At 40.5% G+C, this 26,090-nt stretch overlaps 1 protein-coding gene across 10 annotated transcripts in view; it reads left to right on the top strand.

Annotated features, from left to right (window-relative positions):
• The window catches only part of nhsl1b (NHS-like 1b), a 116,292-nt gene extending 92,424 nt beyond the window's left edge, over positions 1-23,868 (top strand). For 4 of the 10 annotated variants that reach the window (XM_056240066.1, XM_056240069.1, XM_056240071.1 and 1 more), the window contains exons 2-9: positions 6,143-6,295; positions 7,900-8,027; positions 12,261-12,453; positions 13,730-13,861; positions 15,434-18,640; positions 20,330-20,456; positions 22,063-22,101; positions 22,997-23,868. In XM_056240066.1, coding sequence (XP_056096041.1) covers positions 6,143-6,295; positions 7,900-8,027; positions 12,261-12,453; positions 13,730-13,861; positions 15,434-18,640; positions 20,330-20,456; positions 22,063-22,101; positions 22,997-23,621 — 4,604 coding nt within the window. In that variant the 3' untranslated portion in view covers positions 23,622-23,868. Of the gene's footprint in view, positions 1-2,774; positions 2,958-6,142; positions 6,296-7,899; positions 8,028-12,260; positions 12,454-13,729; positions 13,862-15,433; positions 18,641-20,329; positions 20,457-22,062; positions 22,102-22,996 lie in introns of those variants that run through there. The other 6 variants (XM_056240068.1, XM_056240074.1, XM_056240067.1 and 3 more) reach the window with 4 other exon arrangements.
• Positions 23,869-26,090: the final 2,222 nt, after the last annotated feature.

Raw genomic sequence — 26,090 nt, 5'->3', positions numbered from 1 at the left:
CCGTTTTTGGCTTTCACCTCTCCTGTCCCCATGTTTGGAGAAATTGGGAGTAAGCTGCAGTGGCGTTGAACATGATGGTTCTTGTAGTTCTATAAATGTGAAAAAGCTTCATTCATCTCACTTGCACAAAAACAGATTCAGTATTCCTCAAAATGAATAAAATCAAAATGCAAAATTAGGATATTATGCAAACCTGCAATAATTGAATATGTTAAATAACACCAATATACTTTATGTATTTAATCTCACTTTATAAACCAATGTCTTTGCTGCTGACCTTCGATAATCTAGTTCAACCATACCAATAAGCAAGTGTTTTTTAAAAGATAAATTTGCATTTCCTTCAGCCTGAGATTTCATTTCACTTTTTGGTGTGAAAGGGCCATTTGCCAAAAAATAACTTTTATTTATTTATTTATTTATTTTAAAGGATTTTCCATGTGCTCTCACACTTTTTGACCTTTCTGTATGATGGTCCATTTTAAGTTTTCTCCTGTGATGATGATTTTCACCTTTCACAATTGCAGGAAATGGTTTGAGAAAGCATACGTGTGTGTGCGTGTGAAGAGGGAGGGATATGACAACTGCTCCATTACACATACACAGATTACACACACATAATGTGGGTCTGTCGGATGCAGAGAGCCCAGACCAAGTGTGAAAAGTGTGATAGATTCAAGCACTCTGATTGGCTTCTCATGAATAGATTTCTGACACTTAGCGAACATGCGGGAAACAAACTTTTGTGCAATTGTCATACATTTGCCATTTCTGTTGACTATAGCCATGAGGTATGTCACACTGTACGCATACATAAACACAGATAGACAGTCTGAAATGACTGTAATCCTGCAGTGACAGACCGAGATGTTGAGCCGTCTGTGGAGTGAGACCAGAACAATATCGTGTTAATTACTGCAGCCGGCGTGAGCTACATAATCCTGATACTGTACACGCGCCAGACGGCATGGAAACAGCGAGTGTGGAATACACAGGCTCGAGAGGAAGAGGGCGGATATGGGCTGTATGCAGAGAAAAGCCTTACTGTGTGAATTTGGCAGTGAGTAAAAGAGAGCAGCACACACTTGTTTCCTCTTTTAGATTCACTTGTTACACATTAAAAAAAAATATATTTTAACCAGCAAATATAAGCAAGTAAAGAAGATCAGGAATGGCCTAGAAGTGTGAGTTTGGCTTGTTGTGGGTGTGATTGGGATATTTTAGGGGGGAGGGGTGTTCAATGCATTACCTCCTCTAGTTCAGTAATCATTTGGAACTCCATTCAGGTCCAAATTCACCCACCCTTCATCCCCCTTCCATTCAGATCCCTCTGCACCCCCTCATAATGAAAAGAAACAGGGTCATGGTGTCTGTGTGTGTGTCTGTGTGTGTGTGTGTGTGTGTGTGCGTGTGCATGTAGACAATGAGGCAGATTGTGTGTGTGATCTATATTCCAGTGTTCTAGATTCAGTGGCTGTGTGCTAACACGGCAAGCCGGCTTATCAGTGGGAGACCCGTTCCTTCTGTCCTCCAGCGAAGACCGAGACGGATGCGCACATATGTGAATGACGAAAGAATGAACACACATGCCTGGTTACAACAGATGAAAACAAAGCATCAGGGTCCGAAGTGAGAGTTTCATTGCTCAGATGTTCTTCTTTCACAGCTCAGGAGACTTAACTATGTTCTTATTTATTCTTAAAATATAAGATGATTCTGCTAAAGTGTCTTAAGAGAAATGAAAATGAACATATTTGTTGACAGGGCCACCGTTGGGGGACTATGCATCTGTATATCGAATATTCAATATTATTCAGCTATTCAATTTATTCGGCTATTCGATTTATTCAGCGATGATCAATCAAATTGATCAAAAGTGACAATAAAGACTTATATTTCAAAATATTTGCAAATTTTTTTTTGCTAAAAAAAATATATATATTATACTAAACTTCTGTTTCTAAAAAAATATTTTCAGCCTTCATAATAAGAAATTATCATAATCAGTATATTAGAATTTCTGAAGGATCATGTGACACTGAAGACTGGAGTAATGATGCTGAAAATTCAGCTTTGCATCACCGGACTAAATGACAATAAATAAATCAAAAATAGAAAAAAGTTGTTTTAAATTGTAATCATATTTCACATTATTACTGTTTTATTTTTTATTACATTAATCTATACTTGGTGAGCATAAGAGAAAAAAGCATGACTAAATCCTTATCCCATAGATCTCTTTATTTGGAGAAACCATTGAGTTTATATTGAAATCTTTGACTTTTTATTGCAGGCTCTGGAGGGGTCTTTTTCTCAGGAGAAATCTGAGCAAAAGCCTCTGTTTTAACTCATTGCCTTCTAGAAGAAACAGTTGAAATACTACAGGGATTTCATTTGTAATTTTTCTTTCCTTTCCTGTTTGCTTGTGTATTAGAGTAGTAACAAAAACTTTCGGATCTTGGCAAATCTGAGCACATTTTGAGACGCTATTGAGAAATCTCATTTGTGATTTTTGTTTCCTATGAGCTTGTAGAGTAGAAGCAGGGCGGATGCCTCGGATGAGCTGATCATATAGGAGAGCTCCTTGGTAACCGAAGCACAGATGAACAGAGGGGCATATACTACACCCCTCCCTCCAAGCCCCAGGGAGTGTGTGTGTGTGTGTGTAAGGGAGGAGGAGGTGTTTCCCAGGGTTGGGTTGAGGGTGTGTGTGTGTGTGTATGAGTAGGAGGGGCTCATTGTTGAGGCGATAAGCGTTGATCAAATGGGGAGAGGCACATACTGACTTGTTGGCAAAAGGACACCGGCTTGTCGACACAGTAGTCGTCCAGCGCTCCCGTGAACTGGGAGGCCGTCACAATTCTACACAGGGTGGTCCACCTGCCTCACACACTCTGGAATAATGGTGTTCATCGGGACTTCACTCAAGTCAGTCATTAAGTACTTCAAACGGAAGGGTAAGAACTCTTTGGCCATATTTTTTCAGTGCTGATGGAGATCAGACTGGTTTCTAGTTAGTTTTCTGAACTTGTTTAAATAGCTATGCGTTTTGTTAATCTCTCAGCTTGTGGTTTCTTTTAATTTGAAGGGATTTCATTGAATGTGCCAGGACTTTGGTTGTCAGGTGTGTAAGTTCAGAGTTCATATAGAGCTGTAAATCTGTATTTCAACATGGACAGATGAGTCATTTCCTGTACACCTAATAGAAAACCTAAAACAAACATGTTAACACCTTGATGCTGTATATGATGACCAGAGAATGACCAATGACCATGTATGAACAATAGTGTGTGTGCATCTTTTTTTATACCTACACTATTTTCAAATATTTACATTAGACATGTGCTGCAGAATATTAGTTCTTTATCAGTTATCAGCCAATAATAGTTTAGTTTTATTTATAGTTTAAAAAAACATATATTCTGTATTGGTCAAAATTTAATGTGCATTTTCAATTCCCTCTTATTTTTACATCTTGTTTTCACTTAGTTCATCTTTAATAACACAAATATTTTAATAATATTGTTAATTGATGTAATTTAAAAAATATATATATATTTTGTTAACGGATCTCAAAATATTTCATTGAATATTATTTTTTATTAATAAATAGTATATAATTTATAGTATAGAAATAGTATGTAATATTACAAATTAAGAAAAATAGAAAAGAATATTACAACTTTATGATATTAAATATTTTAAAAAATATTGGTTATAATATATTTTTATGTCTTAACTCTTTATTAACTCTATATCAGCTGTTTTGAATAATGGTTGTATACAATTTGCACTTGAACCAGAAACTGGTTGATCTACCATGTACCTTTAGTTCATTGACATAAAATACCGTATTAGCTAAATTAAAAGGCAAGCCTTAAATAAAACATAATCCAATGTTAATAATCATTTTTCATAAATATTTTTTGTTTGATATTGATATCTCAGGAGTACAGAGCACAATTAACAGATTATAATATTATTATATTATATATTGATAAAATAATTATAAATTAAATTAAATTGTGATTCATTTTTAATTATGATCATTTATCTTTTGAGCTGAAATTTGGTGAATGAGCTCATTTTATTTCAGTGCTACACGTGGTGGTAACTGCAAAGTGTGTGTGTTTTGTGCGGGTACGAGCAGAGGGACCAGAGGGATTATGGGAGTTTTCAATAGGCTGATTCTGAGTGCTGAGCTCAGGCTGATGTGGAGATTGATGTTGGGCACAATGCAGGTTTTTGTTCCTGCTGCCGCTCTCCTCACTCCCCGAGAGCACACAGACAGGTTTAATGGGTTGGGGACCGGGCTATCTGAGTGCGAGTGTGTGTGTGTATTGCCCATTCTAGAATCATCTGATATTTACTGTAGGCACTTCAAAGGGCTTGCTCACTTTTATCTCTCCTACTGAGAGTAGTAAGGTTGTTTAATGCTGTTTGTGAATCTGGTTTTGTCATCCTGCAAATGGTCCTCTTGATAGAATGAACACATTTCTGTTTGCACTGATTCTGTGTTGGTCTGGTTATGTGACAGTGTTGGCTGGTTGGTAGATTATTGACCTGTTTTGTTGTTGCCATACCTATGAAGCCATGATTACATAACATTTAGGTACTAACCCTAGGCAAAAGAACAAATTTAATGAAAACTCAATGCATCAATATTTCCGACTGTGGACACGTTCTATGGACAAGTCTGTGATTTGTTTTTTTGTTCAGAATAATACACAGCTAAGAGCTAAATGCCTCTGCACTTTGGAAGCTGGATGTTTGGTGGCTCTCACAGACTTTAAGCAGGTCATTTATGTCCTAAACAGAGAGATTCAGCACTTGATGATCAGTGTCGTTCAGTTTACAAATGGCTTTTTCTACAGTACTTAATGCCCTCTGCATCCTCCCATGTGTTTGACTGCTTTGTCCCGCCTGATGTCTGCACGTTCACAGATGATGCCTTTGAGGAGAAAGCGTCCCTTTGAAGCCCAGCATTGATTTGAACAATAAGTTCAAAGATCCAGTGTTGTGGTTAATAAACAGAGATAAACCTGGAGAAGGAATAAAAGAACATGTTTTCACACTTGGTTTGATTCCCCTGAGATCGAGTCCACCACCTTCCCCCTGCCCATAATTTGTTTTCACATTGTACTTTAGATCCAAACAACTGTATGTTAGCATCATCACTGTCTCTTCATATATATATATACTGTATATATATATATATATATAGAGAGAGAGAGAGAGAGAGATATTTGTAAATAGAAAAGTGATTTAAATAAAAAAAATAAAAACATTTTGTATTTTTGATCCAATAAATGCAGCTTTATTTGTTCATGAGGAGCTTTTCAAAAACATTAAGATTTTTTACTGAACCAAAACTCTTTTCACGGTAGTGTATTGCACACTATTATTCTAGGGCTTTTTTTTATTTCTTTTACTTTTTTGTGAAATTCTCGCAATGGCATTTGGCCTGAGTGATACCTGAAGCTGTGCACAGAAGCCCTTGATAGATTCATTTGCTGTCACACATCATCATGTGTTAGTCTCTCTGAAGAGGGAGTAAGAAATCACTTCTATATTGAAAGTCCTGATGCCTCATGAATGAAGACAAAGGCCTCCCGTGGGCTCCGCTTGTCAGTCTGGCAGCTCTCACATGATGGGCCATCACGGCCTAATGGCCCAGTGCCACCTGTGGACAGAGCTCCTCGCACCTGTGAGAGAACCCCCACCTCTGCTCCTCTACTTTCCCTTCCTCTCACGTTATAACGTCCAGCCTGTTGTTCTTGTTTGTTTGCTGTCGGGACAGCTGGGGGTTCGAGCTCCAGGGGTCTTTCCTTCAACATTCCCCATGGCTCATTTGCACCTCTGCTAGGTAGTTTACTGGCCTTCCTGTTCACTTTGGGTCACTCTTTGGTTCCAGTTTTTAGGGTTCACTGACTCAGTTAAAAGTGTAGCAGAGTTTAAAACAAAAAGAGCTCTGTTTTGACTCACGGTGAGTCCACAAATGGACACATTTGGCGGCTATTACATGCATTTGGCAAAACGTGGATGCGTTGCGTTGAGTTTTGCTAGAATAAACAGCTACACTTAGGTAATTTGAAATGTTTATTATGGCATATTAATCATTTTAAGTGTCTTTCTTTTTTAGCTGTATCTAATCTGGATGAAGAGAAAAAGTGGACTGTGCACTACACGGCTCCATGGCACCAGCAGGAGAACGTCTTTCTGCCGGGCTCCAGACCGGCCTGCGTGGAAGACCTGCACCGCCAAGCCAAAGTTAACTTGAAAACAGCTCTCAGAGGTATGAGCCGCACACGCCAGAATCAACCTCAAACCTGCTGCAGTTCTCATGAGATCAGCATTGCTATGGGAACAAACACACCGGGCAGCAGGTGACCGTGCCCACGATGTCACTCGTTGTTCTAAAGTGCACACTGGACACCTGTGAAACGGCCTGTTGGTGACGTCCAGGGGTCGATTCAACAGTACAGCTCAGAGCAAGGTTCAATTAGCAGATTCTCAAGACTGGTCTAACAGTGCAGGTGGCTGATGTGAAGCCTGATTAATTATACAGGCACAGGTGTGTAGCTCATATTACTCTATTAGAGACCTCAAGCCTTCAGATGGCAGAGAGGAAGACTAGAGGACATGAGGACAGGTAGAGCTGCACCATCAAACACTTTTCCCAATGCTGTTTATTCTTCCCATTCACTTGTTATGTCTTTTCTTTCCTGGCAGTCTCTCTTTGGTTAGGAAAAGAACTCTTGTCTTAGTGCTTAAACAGGCTTATTCTGCCAAGACAAACAACACTAGGCACATGTAGATCAGAGGAAGTTCACAGGTGTCTTGAATGTTTAATGACAGGTTAAAAAGCGTTTGTAAACCTGCTCGTCTCTATTTAAAGTCTTAGCTGATGGATAGGTGTTGAAGGAAACCGTAAAGGATTAGCAAACAAAATAAATAGTGGCTTTGGAGAATTAGAGGAAGACATTTTAACAGTCTGGCTGTTTTAGTCATTTTAGACTCTTGATTTGTCTCCTATGTGCATTGCTCTTGTGCAAATATGTGGTTTGATTCTTTTTGCCCATCTATGGCATTTTTTAAAGCTGACGAGTGCAATTTTTATGTTAAATATTTTTCCCTATTTTCAGTTTAATATGCAAAGACAGCCAATAAGTAAGCCACTCTGATTTCTCCAAAATTGTAAACACTATGGCTCTGTTTGAGCATCTCGGCCAGCCCGACAAAGCAATTATGAGATTTTGTTTTCTGACCATTGGCGGATAAGGGAGTAGTTTGTGAAAACTTTGCAAAACAAGTCAATATTTTAGCAATTTGGTTTGTTGCCGTCAGTGGCACATAAATTGCACACTTCAGCTATTTAATGGAGTGCATCGCACAGCTGCAGTGAAGTGTCATAAAACAAACATCAGGAAGTAATGAAAGCAGATGAGCATTACTTTTTTGTCAGCAGAGAGACTGCTGGATTCACTTGACTGAATGACTGAAGGGATTGTGGGATGTGTGCCAAAGGGATGGAGCTGCCATCTGCAACAGTTAGCTTAGAAAGTCAGCATGATGCAGTCTGTCACACAGACACACATACAGAGCAGAACAGATCTCAGTCTACTACTCTTTTCTAATCTCTAGTTCTCTCTCAACCGGAATATCTTTTGTAAAGGTGCTGCTAAACATAAACTTGAATTAAATTATCTTATTATTAGTTGGATCAGATAATTTGCATCATTCGTCATTTTCATGAAGACCTACAAATGGTCATTTCTCTCTCAAACCACTAGAGGGAGCTAAATCTGCTTCTATACTTCAATTCATGTTTGAAAGTTCCTAAAAACTTCCTTTCGGGCTGGTCCTGATGTTTCTGCTCTTTCTGCTCTGTTCCCACAGAATGTGATAAACTGAGGAAAGATGGTTTCCGCAGCTCACAGTACTACTCACAGGGACCCACCTTCTCAGGCTCCTCAAACTCGCAACACGAGGACGAGGACATCGAAGGGGATGACGCTGATAAAAAAGTAGGCCTATTTAACAAAATATCAGAGACCATATGTAGACCATATTTTGCTTTTTTTTGTGTGTTGTTCTGGTTATTGATGTTGACTTGATATTTTAAACAGATTGAATTCTATGTAATAATAATCATATAATTATGTATCTGCATATTATATAATAATGATTATTATTATTATGCACTTCATATATAGTTTTTTCCCTATACTCTTTTTCCTATGCCACGTTTTTTTAAATGTGCTAAAACATTTCTGAGGCCTGATTTTTTTTTTTTTTTTTTTTTTTTTTTTAGATGAATTCACGTAATGTAAAGGAATTTTTTTGTTAGTATAGGTTTTCAATATTTGCCACCATATTGGTTATTGGCTGTAAAAATAATTAATTAATAAAAAGAGTGATCTGTTATCAAATCAGATCAGAAAGCTGACTGTGTAGCACCCTGTGGGATTTGTCTGCCCTCTGCTGGAGAGAGTGTCTGCCTGCAGATGGGCTTCTGGGTACTGAATCACAGCTTCCCACATGTTCCGAGTTCCCGCCTCAGTTCTTCAGTATCTCTGCTGGCTTCATTAATGTTGTCAGCCATGTGTGGCCCCATTATGAGAGCTGAACCTCAGGAGAATGACACTCTAATTAAACTATTATTCACAATGTGTTAAAATAGTTATTTACTGAGATATTGCGATTTAGAAAGCTGCTGTTTAGCTTATGAGCATTGAAGACAGGTTTGAAAGTAAGGGGATTGAACGGATTCAATAGGACACTCATAAACGTTTTTAGCAAGAAATCATGCGGTTTTGTTTATAGCACACCATACCCTTGCCCTCATTCTCCATCCTTTCTTCATTGCTCCTCATCACACTGCGTTCAGGGGCCCTGGAAAGGTCAAACACAGTAAAAGCAAAGATTCGGGGGTCCTTTTGTCCTCCTGCTGCCCCCGGCCCACCCTAAAGGATCTCATGCCCTTTTAACCTCCTTCACCACCCTAGACCTGCTTTCCCAGCCCACTGGGATGAGGTTAACTCAGGTTACAGTGCTGGACTGGCCTTATAATTCTGACTGAAGAAAAAGTGTTTGCTGCTTAAAGTTTTTGCTGCTTTGTTTTATTTTTGACTTTTTTAACTTGTTTAACTTTTTCTCTTCATCCACATTAGATACAGCTAAAAAAGAAAGACACTTAAAATTATTAATATGCCATAATAAACATTTCAAATTAAATGTAAACCTAAATGTAGCTGAAAAATAAATAATATTCATTAAATTGTTTTATTGGAGCAGGCTAAAGTGACAATATATAACAAAATTAGCTTTTGTCAAAAGTACCTACCGTACTGAAATTTTTAAAATCTGCATTTTGAGCGCTGTTGAACGGATTCTTAAACGCCTCTGATTCGCCATTGTGTTCACGTGCTCAACATACATGTCTCTGATTGGCCATTGTGTTTCACGAGCTCAACATATATGTCGGTGATTGGCTACAGTGATCAACGCTTCAAACACATGTTGGAACATATACATAATACATATATTTATTCATTTATTATGTCTGTGTGTTGTAAATAGACCTGTCCGTGTGCTTACAGTTACAGCACACAGGAGCGTTTGAAAAAGCAGGCGTCTATCATCAGCGGATCCCCAATATATCCGCTGATAGACGCTTGCTTTCAAACACTCTTGTGTGTATTTCGTGTAAGCGCTCGTGAAGCGCGTCAAACACGATCAGCCAATTACAGACATATATGTTGAGCGCGTGAACACAGTGGCCAATCAGAGACATAATGTTGAGCGCGTGCGAATCAAAGTTGTTTCAGAGAATGTTGTTTACTAATAACGTTAGTCCGTTCAACAGCGCTCGAAATGCTAGAGGGAAATGTTGGTATCGTCACATTTTTTTTCAATTTCAGCTCCGACTTGGTACCGAAGTTTTGACAACACTAAACAAAATATTCAGAAGAATCACAGTATTGATTTTATTTTTGTTTTATTATTTCTTTAGTTTTAATCAAGGCAAGAGTAACACTGGAATATATTTGTTTATGGTTTAATTGGCCACAGTAGCGGTTTTAGGCACGGGCGAACCGGGCTGTCGCCCGGGGCGGCATTTTTCCATGTTACATGGGGGGCGGCACGGGCAGTTAAAAAAAATCCTCTGCGACGCGAAGGTTTTCTATTTTCTATCATTTCAATTAAATTATTGGCAATGGCGCCCCTGCTTGCCGAGAAGGTGCCGTGCACAGAAGCGATGTCAAGGGAGTCTCCTGATTGGAGCTAACTCACCAAGGGGCCGTTCACATATCGCGTCTTTTGCGCGCTCGAGGTCGTTATTTCAAATGTAGGCGCACGGGAAGCGCGCTCATAATTGAAGCGACGCGCTCATTTTTTCCAGGAGAAGCGAGATGAATTTTTTTAAACTTTTCAGTATGGGGGTGCACCCAAACACGTGGGTGTTTTTCTCTTCTCCGTAAATAAATCTTTTAGCAGAGCTACAGCAAGCGTTTTTCTGTGGTGGAAATCCATTAGCTACTAAAACTTCTTTGTGTTGTGGTCAGCGCAGTGCATGGTTGTATAGCAACGACAGCCATGGGAAAATCGGACCGAATTTTACTATTAATAATAAAAGATAAGATACTGTGCATTAGAAATGCCAGGAATGTATCTTTATTGACTCATTCTTTTTATAAAGATGATTTAAAGGCTGAAATATGTGAGGTTTATCTTTTTATAAAACCTTTTTTGTCAAAAGTTTATTTGAACGTGTACATGTTAGTAGATAACATAAAAGACACTCCTTTAAAATTTGGCCTTCATCTTTAATGTTATTAACTTGGTGAATTGATTTCATTGTGTATTAGGCCTACTTTTTGAACAAGATTCTGTGTTTAACCATGAACATTTTGGTCACTATATTCATGAAATGAAAATAATTTTCATAATGATCAACTAAAATCAACTATAATTATGTTTTTTTACAGTAGCCTATAATATGCAAATTATAATTAAAAAATAATCTCTGATTCTGTCCTTTTCTCTGACATTTAAGAGTGACATAGGCCTACAAAAGCTATTTTAGGTCTAAAACAGTTTGGATAGTTGTTAATATTAGAGTTATTAGAAATTATTTAAGAGATAAGTATTGTGTTACTACATAAGTAGCTCTCGGCCACTTTCACTTTTAAAAACTCTATTTGGTGACAAAGTATAGTTTAACAAGTCATAACTAAAAGTGTGCCATGCATAGAATTCGAGGCAGTAACCAATGAGCTAATGGTTCCTCCCTGAAAGTTAGATTAATATAGCAAAATAACTGGATTCTCTTACTGTGTTTTTCAAATGAACGGTATGTGATTTTATTGTTGTGGGGGGGGGTTTGGGTTTGGTGGTGGTGGTGGTGGTGGTGGGGTGGGGGGCGCTCGAAGGGGGTCTCGCCCAGGGTGTGATTCAATGTAGAACCGCCACTGATTGGCCAGTTATAAAGTTTTAAAGAACTATGGGGTTACAAAGAAAGAGAAAAGTTTTATTTTCAGAACAAAGAAACTATTCTTAAGTTGTCTTCCTTTTTTGTGCAAATCAAGGTCAGCTGTCATTCAAACATTTGATGATAAGAATTGGTCACTTGTAAAATGTGATGTATTCGTAATACTCTTTATTTCACACTGAAAGTCAATCCACTCTGACAGAGGCAGGACAGGTAATAAAATGTTGAAACAAAAAACAATACCTCAGGCAGTTGTGAATAGGTTTTTGACTATTGGTAGTGACCTGGATGTATAATTAAATGTAGTGTATGGTTTAATTATGTTCGGTTTGTTTGGGAGGCTGAGGGAGGCCCAGGTGTTGGATTGAAACTTCAGATGGTCCACTTGTAACTCTGCGAACGGCGTTCCCATTTCAGAATCACAATGCGTGAACAGAGTTTTAACGCCTCGCTGGTTTTCCCCCTCTCTCTGCTCCCGTTCTCTATTCTTATTGTCTCTATTCTAGTTTCTCAGTGTGTTTATGTGTGTGTGGTTTGATGGTCAGTTGCCCGTGAAAACACTCTGTATACTCCCGGAGCTCCTATAAGTTGGGGCACACAATCCTTAAACAACCATTGACTAAAGCTAAAGAGAAATAAGGGGTGTAGCAGCTCTGAGTCTGAATATTAATGCCCTACTAGTTTACTACTCCAACATTTTCTGTTTACTTATCTCTATTAGCCTACTGCAGTCATGAAACTCACTGTATTTTTTACATCTTTTCAGTCTACAGCATCTTCAGGAGAGGAAGAGAAAGACTCCTGCCAAATGAGAGCACAAAGTCCCGCACAGGAGGAGGGTGTTGAGGTTGATGGACAAATGTCATGGTCCAAAGCCCCGCCCCTGCCCACTCCAGAAGAGAAGATGAGGCAGCAGGCTAAGGCTGTTCTCACAGATATTGTCCCCATCGATGTCACAGGTAAGAAATATATCCCATCAACTGTCAGTCAAACATGCCAGCACTGTAGAAACGTTACAAAATGTCACTTTCATGTTGTGTCTCCGATGAGTCCCTATGTTTGTCAGTCTAGAATTCAAATTGTTGGTCTGTGTTATGTTACATTACTTTCATGTGGATCTTTCATTAAAATCTTAGAAATTGTAACTGGAATTTATTTGTAATTCCTCATAAATCATTCCTAACTGATTTGTCTGTACCTAACATTTGAGCACTGCATGCATGATCACTACATACCGCCTGTTCTGGATGTATAACCACATGGATGGATCTAACATGAATGTGTCTGAGTGTATTAACAGTTCTCATATTAACAGTTCTGTCATTTCCTTCTATCTCTTTGACCTTTGAGAGTCATCTGTTTGAGCATTCAGTCTCCCTGCCGATGCATAAATTCAGCTGTGCATCACTATGAACAACTAATCCAAAAGAACAGTCTTTCCTACTAGTCTTCTTCAGACAGAATAAGCTCTCTATGTCCAATCCCTTTAAATAATTCTGAACTTCACTATGACTCAGGAAGAAGCTGTATTAAACTATAAAGCACTCACAAATACACACCACACACTAATTCAGTCTGTCAGCTCCGTGACTTAGTCAGGCATCCCAGCGTGCTGAGGCTTAGTCAACGGTGCCCAGTCTCTGGGGTTCCCTTGCTTTTGCAGTGCTACAGCACATCTTGCAGCACAAAAGTGCTTTTATATAAAATACTGTTTCTAATGATATATTTCAAACCAGGGGTTTCCTCTTCATATACTACGTATAGAGGAAGATCTTTGTATTTAGATAGAATTCCCATTAGTGTACAACAGATCAGAGTCGTAACCACTATACTGCCAGGCAAAGGCAAACGCAGTATTTGCATATATTGTCAACTGAATTACTTAAATCAGTCAGCACCCAATATTAAGGTTTAATATTTGAACAAGATGGGTGGTTTTAATGGCTGTTTCTGGAATTTCTGTATTTTGTAACATATAGCTACTTGCTTTCTTGACACAGACACACTTAAGCACAGACACACTTAAAACATGAGTGTAGATATGAATGCAGTTTTGTTTTTGTCTTTTTTCTCATTTTAGCCTGGTTTTCACACTATTTCGCTTATGCAGAATGTGTGGCTCTGCTTGAAAGTTTACTGGTACACTATCCGTATGTGTGTGTGCTCTGCGTGTGTGATGCATGTATGTTACTAACTGGCCCTTTTGCCTGTCTGCCCTCGTCAACTGGTCTCCAGGGGAGACGTTTGACAGGCAGGCCAGCATTCGCCGCTCCCTAATAAACACTGACACTCTGGTCCGCCGGCCCAAGAAGGTTAAGCGAAGAAAGACTATTTCAGGGGTGCCTGACAGCGTCCAACAGGAACTAGGTATGGTATGGCTTTGCCAGCTTTCTGTGCTGCTGCTCCTGCCTCACCTGTTTCCATTTAGATGACTGTGTAGTCATCTTCATGTAGTACTGTAGTTGTCATCACCATATAGTGTAGTTTGTCATGACCCTGCCTCTTTCCCATCTCAATGCAATTTCTGTGCATTGATTTTAGAAGTCTTAGGATCATCCTAATCTGAGCTCTTTGACTTCTCAATTCAAAATAAATTCCAAATTACTGTCTTATACGTCTATTTTCAAATCATCTATTGATTTGCTAATCATTACAGAATCTCTCATGCCCTAAATGTGGATTTCTTGCATGCATACTCTCAACGCTCCGTTATATAATCTCAGCATCCAACAGCTGCATCCCGCATTCCATTTCTCACCACTCCCCTGGGTCATGGTCCCTGATTCTATTTAGTTTGCTTCCTGTTAGTGTATGTGAGTGCTCCTATTTGGAGCCATTGTTGGAGATGGCATGCCACATTTTGCTTTGCAGCCAACTGAAGCCACTGCATAATCCCCTATCCAGATTCTTCTGGCAAAACACTTCATATTTTATCAGGAGAGTAATGGAGGGGGGGGGGGAAGGGAGAGTTAAAATAGATGTAGTATAAGTAAAAATAGTGCAGATAGTCCTCGTCGGATTTTTTTTTTTCTGTTATGCGGAAGTATATAAGCAAATTTCATATAATTTTCAATAACACTAGCATACTGTTAAAATGCCATATCTGTTTGCGCTCATGCCAGATTATGGGGATTGTGGAAAGGGCATTCTGTATCAGTCTTTGTATTTGCTATTTGTAGATATGCTTTTAATGAGGTCTTTACAAGAACAGATGGGTGTGGGGGATAAATAGAGTGTCAAGCTCTTTTAAGATATTTTGCTGATAGCAATGCACAATAAATCTGCATTAAGTCCCATTCTGTTGTTTATACATGCAGGGGTGAGGGCTAACTTCATGCACCAGTGTCCTATCCCTGGCTCTAAAACTTAAGCTGATCTGATAGAAATGCTTTTAAGACACGTTTCTGTCTGGCAGTTAGAATGTCATGATTACTCTTGTATGGTAATTTATTCTCTAACATTGAGCGTGACATTAAGAAGATGCAAGGTTGCACTTTGCTGTGTGTGTATTATGGTAACAGGAGGCGTTATACATTAACAGCCTGTGGTTTTCAACTAAACACTAGAAATGTGTTTGCATGCATAAGCCCATAAAGATGTGTGGTTTGTGTGAGAGAGTGTTGTGGTACTGCTAGACCATCTGCCTGTCCTCCTTCGAGCACCAGCTTACTAAGATCATTGACTTAGTGCAAACTCTCAGTGACACTCAGGAATGGACAACAAATTTGGTGCCAGCCATTAAGTTATCAACCTTAATCAAAGTTTCCAGAAGTCATCAACATGCCACATGTGGCTCAAGATAATCTAATTAGCTCTCAATAGAGAGGGTTAATCTGATTGGCAGCTGATGTCACAAAGAGATGTAGGGGAGAGAAGCAGAAAAACAAGCAGCTGTAGTACTTGTCATAATTGTCTCCTTTCTTTTTTTCCCCTCTGTAGCAGCTAAAGGGCGCGGAGGAGAGCTTCGGCCACAGTCCATGTTTATCCCTGGACAGTATTCAACACTTGGGCGAGTCATGAATAGGAATTCGACTCTCCGTCGATCTATAACAAAAGATTCTGGCTGCCAAACTGAGGAGGTGAAAATTGTCCCACCCTCTGTGAGGAGAATACGAGCTCAGAAGGGCCAAGGAATTGCTGCTCAGATGGCCGGCATCTCCACTTCTGCCATGAACATCTCTTCTGTCTATGATGGGAGCTCCCCTGGAAGTTCTATTGTTGTAATGGAACCACAGTTTGGCAATGATATCCAACGTTTTCACAGCTTGCCACGAGGTGCACGGGTCTCTCTAAATGCAGAGCCCCTCTACAGTAGCACCCCTTTCAGGCAAGAAGACTCCACTGCAAAAGCACCTCAGCAGATTGGGAAATTACAAGTAGATGAAACCGTGGTGCACATGAGGAATGCCCCCAGGGTATGTAACCAAGCCCGGCCAAAATCTCAGGAGGTGAGGGGTACTCAAAAGGAGTGGGGATCTGTCTCAGGTCCAGCCTGTGTAGTTTCTCCACATGCAGCCTACTCAACCTCCCTTATACCTAATGCTACTTTGTCATGTTCTGCTGAGGTTATTGCACTTCACACCACATCAAGCCCTGGCCAGAGCCCACTTGCTGGGTCACCATACACTAAAGCTAGACCTCTTAGCATGGTCTCAGCTGTCAACAGTGAGAGCACTAGTAGTGTAGGCACAGGATCACACACACCAGAGTCAGGCATGAAGGATACCTGCAGTGAGACTGGCCAGTCTGATAGTAGTTTGCACAGCCACAGCACCATTGCCGCAGGAACATTGTCTTCAGACGAGCAATGGATTTACGACACTCCTGAGAATGTCTTGCCCAGAAGGACACTGACTTCCAGCAGCTCAACACCTATAAATCATCTCTATAGTAGCCTTGAACGCTCCTCAAAAGGCACAGACTCTAGTTCACTCTACTCAATGGACAATGATGGCTACTACACTTCCATGCATCTGGATTCAGGTCTTAGGTCAAGGAGCCAGGGTAGTGGCCATGGTCATGGTATAGGAGGAAGAGCAGCAAGACACAGTATGTACGAGTGCCTGGGTCAGCAAGAAGACAGAACCAGCTTGTACAGTGACCACTCACTGTCACGCTCCATCTCTCTACGCAAGCCTAAAAAACCACCTCTTCCACCAGCACGGACAGACTCCCTACGACGAAAACCTAAGAAAACCAGCTCCCCTACTGCCAATATTGGAGGGTCAGATATTCGCAATGGTTCTCTTCTCAATGAGTCACTAATTGCCACACTCCAACAGTCACTTCAGAATGGGCTGAAAGGCAAAGGGTCCTCCACCTCACCATCTCACAGTCCTTGTAGTGACTATGAGGACCCCTGGATGCTTCGTCCCAGGAGCCAGAGCAGCATCAGTGCAGGCAGCAGTGGTGTATCTGCAGGAGGGATGGCTCATGTGTACTCCATCTGTCATGTCACACCTTCTCATAGTGACACTAGTAGCCTCCGTTCTGATTATGCAGACTCTTGGGGCTACTACATGGATTATCCTCGTCCATCTGGAGATCAAACACAGTCACCATGCACCAATTCACTTTCTGCTGGACAAGTGGTTGAGATGGTAAATGGAAGAAGCCTCCACAATGGTAACCAGGCTACTCTTCCTCCTGCTCAGGAAGGAAGTGTAAAGCCCAGAACAGGCACCTCATCGCCAGACAGGGTACATCGGTTGACTTCTCCATCAAGTGGATACTCAAGTCAATCCAACACTCCAACAGCTGGCACTCCCGTCCCCTCTTTTATGAGATGCATGTCCCCATCAGGCAGCAAGCCCAAACCCAGAGTGCCTGAAAGAAAGTCATCCTTGCTCTCATCTGTGTCCATATCCTCTTCTTCCACCTCTCTTTCCTCTAACACCTCTGATTCCAACAGGAACAATATTCCTCCTCCACCTCCGCTTCCAGCTGCCCCTGTGGCTCTTATACCTTTCAATGCTCCGTCCTTTCCTCCTCCCCTTGCGCCTTCCAGCCCTGTGTGCACTGCAGACCAGATTTTTCCTCCTCCGCCACCTGCTTTACCCACCACCCCCACTCAACAAGCATCCATGAGCCCTCCTTACATCAATTCTTCCCCCGAATTTCCACCGCCTCCACCTCCAGAAGTGTTGATAGACTCTGCCTTGTCGGGCCTCAATAGTTCTTTCAGCCCTCCACCACCTCCTCCACCACCACCACTGCCTGCTTGTTCCCCCATCCCTGCTTATTCTCCACCCCAAAATCAACTCCTATCCAGCATGACACCACCTACACCTTCTTCTACTTGTTTGAAGGAAATTAAGGGTAGCCTAAAACCAGTGAACTCAGAAAGAAGAACAGTGTCGCCTCACTCTGAGCAGCCTAGTAAGGTTGGCTTGCCTCTGATCACCCCATTTGCCCTTCAGAGTGTGCAACTTCGGCCACCAAAGCGGCCAAAAAACAATGAAGTTAATCAGTTGGCCAGACCCCAAACAACAGAGAAGCCTCTCAAACTACGGCATCCCACAGTTCCTCAGGTTTCTTCAATACCTCCTAATTTAAGGCCATCATCTCCAGAGAAAAAACTCTCCATCCAGCATAGCCAGGATAGCCATGTTGAAGCACAACCTGACTGTGGTGTAAAATCAATTTCTGAACCAACATCCTGCCTCACAAATGGGTCCATAGATCTTGACGAGGTTAAGGCCACCACTGAAGTAGATGGTTTGGAGCCTGCCCTCTCATCACCTGCAAAAACACCACAAAACACCACACCCAAGAAAAAGCCTCCTGCGGTTTCCAAAAAGCCCATGTTTTCTCTCACCTTTTCATCAGTGGATCATGTCAGTGATTTGCTGAGTGCTCAAAATGACGTTAACATCTCTACAACTACGCCTGAAGGTCTGGACCCCACACCTGTGCCAGAACAGGAAGAGACAACTGAGAAGGATAGCATTGGAATTTCTGTTCCTCCTGAGGAGATAAGAGACATTTCTTCCACAAATTGTGAAGCTCAGGAATTCTCCCAGACTTCTGGTACCATCATTATTGATGCAGACATGGGTACCATTGAAGGAAAGGATGGAGAAGAGGGAGATGATGAAGATGTAACCAGCAGCACAGAATCTTTTGGATCTAAAGATGATGAAAGTGGTGAGTTAGATTTTTCTCATTTTACTCAGTGGAGATCATTTATAAAACTGGATGACACAAAATCATACAATTTTAAATACGCAGACCTTTTTAAAGAGTCAGAGGCACTATTGGGTGACGTGATTCCAAGCTTTAAATGACATAAAGAGAGATAATAGGAACAAGGTGATGCACATTAGCACTTCAGCTTGTATTAAAACAGCATTGTCAAGAAAAAAACTTGTGTATTATACATGCATTTAAGGCAAGAAGTGGCTGATTTTGCTCACCTCTACCATGAGTGTGTCAGGGCTTAGAATTGGACATCACTTTGGATTTAGTACTTATTTAGTTTTACTTCTCTCTGTCTCTTTCCCCAAGTCTTTCACTGTATTCATTCAGCAACCACTCCCCTTCCACCATCTGTCCCTTTGACTTCTGATTCTCTCGTCCTTTTCTCATTCTCTCCTGTTTTACCATTCTCTCTTATCCTTTTGTTTTTCATTGTTTCATTTATAGATTCCCTCACCAGTTTTGAATGCATGTTACACAACTCTATAATATTTCTGAAACATCAGGTAAATAAGGAAATAAGCAGATAAATTAAGTTGCAGGTAATAAAATAAATAAATAAATATAAAATAAAAATAAATATTTAAATATTCTAAATAATATACATTCTGAATAATGAATATTAAGAGTACTGACAACAACTATACAAAGACAACTCTTGAATATGGTAATTAAAGCAGTGTATTTAATGAGTGTTCAGTATACATATTGACGTTTATAGGTGTTTCTCTTAAATTTATACAATTATTACAGCATAGAGCAAAAGAGAAAATCTCTCTCTCAACGTCACCAGTGTTACAGTGTCTAGTCAGGGTCAGGATAGAATGGGACAGCATTCCTTAGGGAAAGCCGTTTAAACAGGATGGGGCGGGGGGTGGAGCTGACACTGGGTAAAGGAGGAGAGAAGTGAGGGAGGGGTATGGAAGAGAGCGCGTAACGTGAGATCACCCTCAGTGTCTCAGGCAAGTGCAGATGTGAGATGAGAGGAGAGCAGAGCAGAGCAACTGAACTCTGGGAAGGTGGATACGACCATAACAATGTAAGACAATATTAAACATAAAGCTTTTTACTGTCTTCATGTGTTTTTTTTTAACAGTGTGAAGTATACGTGTGTTCTTGGATTTATCGATGGCTCTAGGATGTGTCTTGGTACTTATATGAAATGTAGGATTTTGATTGACAGTCTTTTAAAATCTGATGTTTTCTGATATTTTATATAAAACCATTCAAGCTCTACCAGTGTTTATCTACATAGATTTTCCTCTCTGCTTTATTTTTGTTTGTTTGTTTTTTGGACAAGTTTGTCCAAACATGCCTATGCATTTTGACATAATATTGAGTTCTAGAATGACAGTATCTGTTTGTCAGCTGGGTCCTGTTTGCAGTGTGTTCATTTATTTTCAGGTCATTAGGCTCTGCCTTTGAAGTTTATTATCATCATTACACTTATGCATCTGGCAGACGCTTTTATATAAATTGAAGTCAATTGCATTCAAGGAGTCAAACCCATGACCTTGGTATAAGCGCAATGCTTATAATAATACTATGCAATTTATATATATTTTTATATATTGATTTATTTCAGGAAATTGAATATATCCTCTATTATATGAATTTAATAAATGAATGTCCTACCAGGTGAGGTGTTTGAGTCCAGCAAGTTGGACGTCGCTCAATCTCCCAGCATCAACGCCGACAGCGGTGGGGACATGGTGACCCCCACACGGCCCCGCACCACAGAGGACCTCTTTGCTGCCATTCACAGGTAAATTCCCAAATACTTTGCTGGTATCCTTTTCCCAGTCTCATCTACTTCCTTTTCACTCCATCCTTCCCACCTCCCATAAACCGCAACTCATAACTTCAAAGTGGGCTGTCCTATCCAATCGCAGATACATTCATCAAAGATAGAGCGTGGAAGGAAAGCAGCCTGTAAAGAGTAGGGCTTCTGTGGTCTCTGTCTGTCAGATTGAGAAATGCCACAGGCTGATGTATTACTCCACTGGATGCTCATGTACATTTGGCTGTGTTAAAGAAACATGCACTCTCTTCTAATTCAGTCATAAAACTCATAGCCTTACTGCAGTCACGTGAAAATGTGCCTCTGTTGCTTACCGTATGGGGCATTATTTAAAATTCATTATGTTGTTCACACAGACGTATTACGTATGCAGGCTCTTCCATAGTCACGTGTAATGTGCAGGTTTTTGAAGTTCTTTAGCACATCACACAAATTCATTCTAGAGGATTTGGTTTCCTCTTCTACTGTGTGTGTGTGTGTGTGCGGCTTTGCTCTTCCTTATGCTCTGGTCTGCTGCAATCTCACACAGATATTAGAGTAAAAGATATCCTTGAAATGGAAGACCAGTTTAGATGTTGTGTGACAGTGCACCAGATGCTATATGTGCTCAGTAAATCCTGCGGTTTGGCTGATGTCACTCTCATAACACTGAGCTTTAGATGAATGAATCAAATAAAAAAGCTGGAGTGAAAGCTAGATTGCAACCACAATGTATACAGCATTTCTCTCAAGAATTGACCTAATGTGTTTTGAAGGACTTTACTGCAAAAAACAAAATCTGTATTTTTCTTGTTTTCTGGTTAAAAATATATAAGCATGCTTAAAACTAGATTATTTACTTGAAGAACAAAATGACATATTATAGAACGAAATGATCAACAGTATGACGTGGAAGCCATGTGCATATTCCATTAATTCCAGTGAAGACAAGCCAATGTTACAGCACAGATGACATTCTAAAATCCTTTGTTGCAATCGTTTTGGGGGGTCTTTTTCTGTTCCAGAAGGACAATGTCTCTGGCACACAAAGCAAAGTCCATAATGAAGTAGTTTACGGAGTCCGAACTGGAATAACTTGTTGGGTGATGGGGTCTGGCTCACAGTCTGTGTACCAATTCATCTCAAAGATGTTAAGCGTGGTTCAGATTCACACCAGACTTGGTTAATCATTTCTTCATGAACCTTGTTCATGCTGGAGAAAAAAAGGCCCTCCCAAACTGTTGGATCTTAAAATAAGTTTACCATTTTACCTCTGCAATTAGTTTTTTGTCTGTTTTATGCATAAACCTCAGAAATGAAGCATAGAATGAAATCCTATGGTCTAATTTTAATCTTAAAACTAATTGTATTATTTTTAGATATTTATTTTTGAAAGAGCTTTTTTTATTTATTTAGATGGGGGGTTTTCAATGGATTTTTTGTTTTTGTTTTAGATATTGCATCTCTGACACTTCAATTCTTGCTTCCACATCCTTTGTCATTTTCCCACTCTCTTGTCATATCTGTCATTCTCTTCCTCCTTTTCCTTTCCTGATCCCTCCCATCCTCCTTTTCCTTCTCTTTCGTTCAGCCTGGACCAGTTGAACATGAACACCCCCCAACATACGAGGTGCGGTCTGGCAAGTAATTAGCTGTTGGCGTATTCCTCTCGTGGTGATGCTAGGGTGGGATTAGCTCTATAATCTCCCAGCGCATCTCAGACGTGGGATGAATTTCTGCTCCATCCCGCAGATAATCCCACGCTCCCTAATCTGCAGCAGTTATGCCATGCTAATGAATTTGATTTGATCCTGGCCACAAATGCTAGCTTTCATTGACCCAAGGTCCCCCTACTGGTGGGATGAATGAACAGCCCTCTTGGTTAAAGTGATGCGGGGCATTTTGCCCAGTTTGCTTTGTTGATTAGGCTTCCATTATGTCTGCACTTCCATAAAGTTGCTATGCTTGCAGTATTCCTCTTTGGTTTGGCTTTTAAAGGACTGAATTTGTATTAAGCAAACACCCCCCACCCCCCTACTCCTGCTATTTATATACTGCATTAAGATATTCCTGTTTTTCCAATTTTGCAGTGAGGTTTTGGTTTGCTGGGGGCTAGTGGAGTTTAATGAGAAAGTGGAACAGAAATCAATGAAGGGGATAGGCTCATCAAGACTGAAAAAATTAATCACTAAAATTGAATTGAATCTTTTTCAGGACGTTCAGCTTCAGGAGTAGTTAGATTAGTTGTTAATTGAAGTGAAGCATTTTAGTTAAACATTTGTGCCGGCAACTCTGACATATTATTCTCTAAATAATAGTTTAAATCAAACACAAGTTTGATTTTTGTTTATAAGCGGATTCTCTGCAGCCTACTGCTAACTAATATAAGCTTGAGCTGATACTTCATTATTTCTTTTACAGATACGGTACTAATATATTGTGCATCCCTAGTACTTTGGTTTAAATGGCTTAATATCTGGTTTTACAAAACAATTTACTTGACGTTATTTTACTTTTGTCTCCAGGTCGAAGCGGAAGGTCCTGGGGCGCAAGGAATCTGAAGAGGAGCGTTCACGAGGTCCTCTATCCCCACCAGTCACCCCCACAGGAATGGCCCCCGGTTCGACCTCCTCCCTGCCACGGCAAACAAGCTCCATACAGCGTAGCCTGCGCAAATCCCCGACCAGCAGCGACACCTTCAAGGCCCTCCTGCTGAAGAAAGGCAGTCGCTCCGAGACCAGCTTCCGCATGTCTGCCGCCGAGATGCTGCGCAGCACCGACCCGCGCTTTCAGAGGACTCGCTCTCTCGACTCCTCGCTCGATCCAGCATCTCCGACGGGCGAGAGCCCCTGCTCTTCTCCAGGCCGGAACAAAAGGGCGTCTGAGGACTGGGCGCGCAACGAGGGAATGTTCTCAACATCCCCGTCATTAATCGGGCCGAAGTACGGCCGATCCCGCACACCGCCCTCTGCCGCCAGCAGCAAGTACAACGCCCGCAGCCGGATCCTCAGCAGCCCCATGACAGTTATTTGCGAGAGGGATGGAGAACTCACCGACTGTGAAGACCCATGCCCTGTTTCTCCATCAAACATGCCCCTTCCCATCTCTCAGAACTCTAACAGCACTTTATGTGAGCAGAGCAGCAGTTAGGAGAAGAAATGGCTCCTTGGCAAAGGCAGAATGTCTTCTCGTAACCAGAGATTGACTGAGGGCAGAAGACCAGGAGTCGAACTCTCGAGGGTCTTGCTGCCCGCTAATCCAGGCAGCGCTGCCTGATATTGTAGTGTGGGCTAAGACATGCGGACCCGAGGTAGATCAAGCTGTCAGCTCAAGCAGTAGGCGGTGTACTGCTATACCTATAGCTCTTCACAAATAAACTAACCTATCTAATCAAATTTGACCTTCTTTTCGGAGGGAATTCTGCTTTCAGTGGCAATACTAGACTCATCTTTTCAAACCCCAACAATTACTTCTGTTATTTTGTTCAACCTTTTATTTCCACTCTTCAGCATTAACAGTCAGATTTGTGTGGGGGTTTTTGGTGAAGCTGTTTACGAAAGTTGTATAGAAGGAATTACTATGTGACCGCTTGTTTTGGCTGTAGTAGTTCAAGTTGATGGATATTGTGTCAGCGCTGTGGTCCAAAGAGGTGCGTCACTTCTCAAACTTCACCGAGGCAGCTCTGTCAGCGCCTTTCAGTCAGATATCTTCAGTACACCGGTCTTCAAACATCAAGATAGAGAGCACACCGACCAGAGCACAAAGAGACTTTTCTTACTGTTCGGACCATCGGAAGTGTCTGGAAGAGAAAAGGAATTGTGGGCCAAGAGATTGGAGTAATGACGGCTTGTTTGTGGAAACAAAAAGAGTTTGTTTGGTTTTTGGTGTGTAGGTTTGCACTGTTCATTGTCTCCTTTTATTTGTCATTTAAAAAACATTGTGTCTGTGTTGGTTATTTTAAAGAGTTAATTCTTACATCTTACTTGAAACAAATGACCGGTTTTACTTGTAATTGTTTTGGTTACCAAAGAGCCGAACGGGACATTCTCTCTAACTAGCTGAAATGTGAGGGCATTAGTCAGACTGAGTTCTGTTCTGTTAATCTAGTGAAAGTGACCGCTTTATTACTAACCCTCCTGTTTACCTGTCAAGCTTCTTTTTTTTTCTTGTGCAGTTTTATAATGTTTTTTATGTATATACCTAAAGAAATGTTAAGTAACCCTGAACTTATTTTCAAAGAATTTGTACATTTTAGAAACCTTTGCTAGGAGTGGCTTCCTTTTGTAGAGTATTTATTTTAGAATAGCCAGAATGTGGTTTGATATACTGTAGCTGGAGGTGGGTGTTTTGGGAGGGAAGTGTGATTAGAGGGGACATCCTACAGACATGTGGTCAGAGTCATTAAGTTCAGATTCAGCAGTCACAGAACTTCTATCCTGTTCCTTCACCCGTCGTACTGATGGAAAAGTGGGTCAGAAAATAAAAGCAGAATAAATAACGATGGCAAAGAGGAAGCAAGCTGCTAACCCTCTGGAGTTTGTCTCTGTAATAAAACATGGTGATATTTAAAAATGGCCCATCTGTCTTGTCTCTGTCTTTGATTCACTGCCACCTGTCAGCCGCCAGCCCAAACCACAATCTCATTAGCACCGTCACCATGACACCCACAGCAGTTCATCAACTCCAAAGGCTTTCCAGGACCATCAACCCCTACTTCCGTCATACTGACCATCATTTAAAGCTCGATACCGTGACTTGGACCAACGTCGTATGTATGCAAAATAGGTTATATCATGAAAGAGGTCATGAATCATTGTTTATGATTTGGCTGCAAGTGCAACAGGGAGATACAAGTAAGTTGCCTGTTTCCTATGCTTTTGTGCTGAGTGTGTGAACACGATATTCAGGGCAGGCAACCATTACCTCGAAAATAAACCTGATGACGATGCAGACAGTGTGTTTGGCCTTGTATGATTTCTTTAGCTAACACCTGACTCAGATTATGTCCTTTGTCAGATGAAGTACAAAAATATTTTTTCCTCTGCTATAGCTCTATTTATAAGTGATTTAAAGTAAATTAATGACGTTTCTCTTTATACACCGAATTAATGTGTAGACTGAATCTAATTAAAATAATTCATTTGAATTAAAGCTACACTATGTAACTTTTTTGGAGAGTGCAAACAAATCCTTTTTCGAACCATACAGTACGCCTAAACATAACCAAAATGTCACCTAACCTGCCTTGAAAACCCCGTTAAAATAGGTTTTTATTTTATATATATATATATATATGTGTGTGTGTGTGTGTACTAGCAGTTACTAGTTTATTTGTATTATTCTGTATTTGTATTATTAGGCTAATTTACAACAATGATTTTCTGTTTTAATCATTTAAGGTAAATGTATATATTTAACCAACCGATAACCCTTAACAACCGCTGATATTGATAACCATCTTGACATTTTTAAAATAATTTGTTTCAATATTAAGACTATTCATACACGCAGCACCAAATCACAACCAAAACAATGTTCTTCCGCAAGATGTGCCGTTTTATTTTTGAACCACTAGAGGGCCAAAGGTTTCGATGTGTACCAGTTATTAAAACGACAAAG

Source organism: Rhinichthys klamathensis, unplaced genomic scaffold, assembly GCF_029890125.1.
Source record: "Rhinichthys klamathensis goyatoka isolate OS25496 unplaced genomic scaffold, OSU_Roscu_1.1 h1tg000579l_1, whole genome shotgun sequence".
Taxonomy (NCBI): Eukaryota; Metazoa; Chordata; class Actinopteri; order Cypriniformes; family Leuciscidae; genus Rhinichthys; species Rhinichthys klamathensis.
The sequence above is the reverse complement of the archived record's forward strand: the minus strand, read 5'-3'. Positions and strand labels throughout refer to the sequence as shown.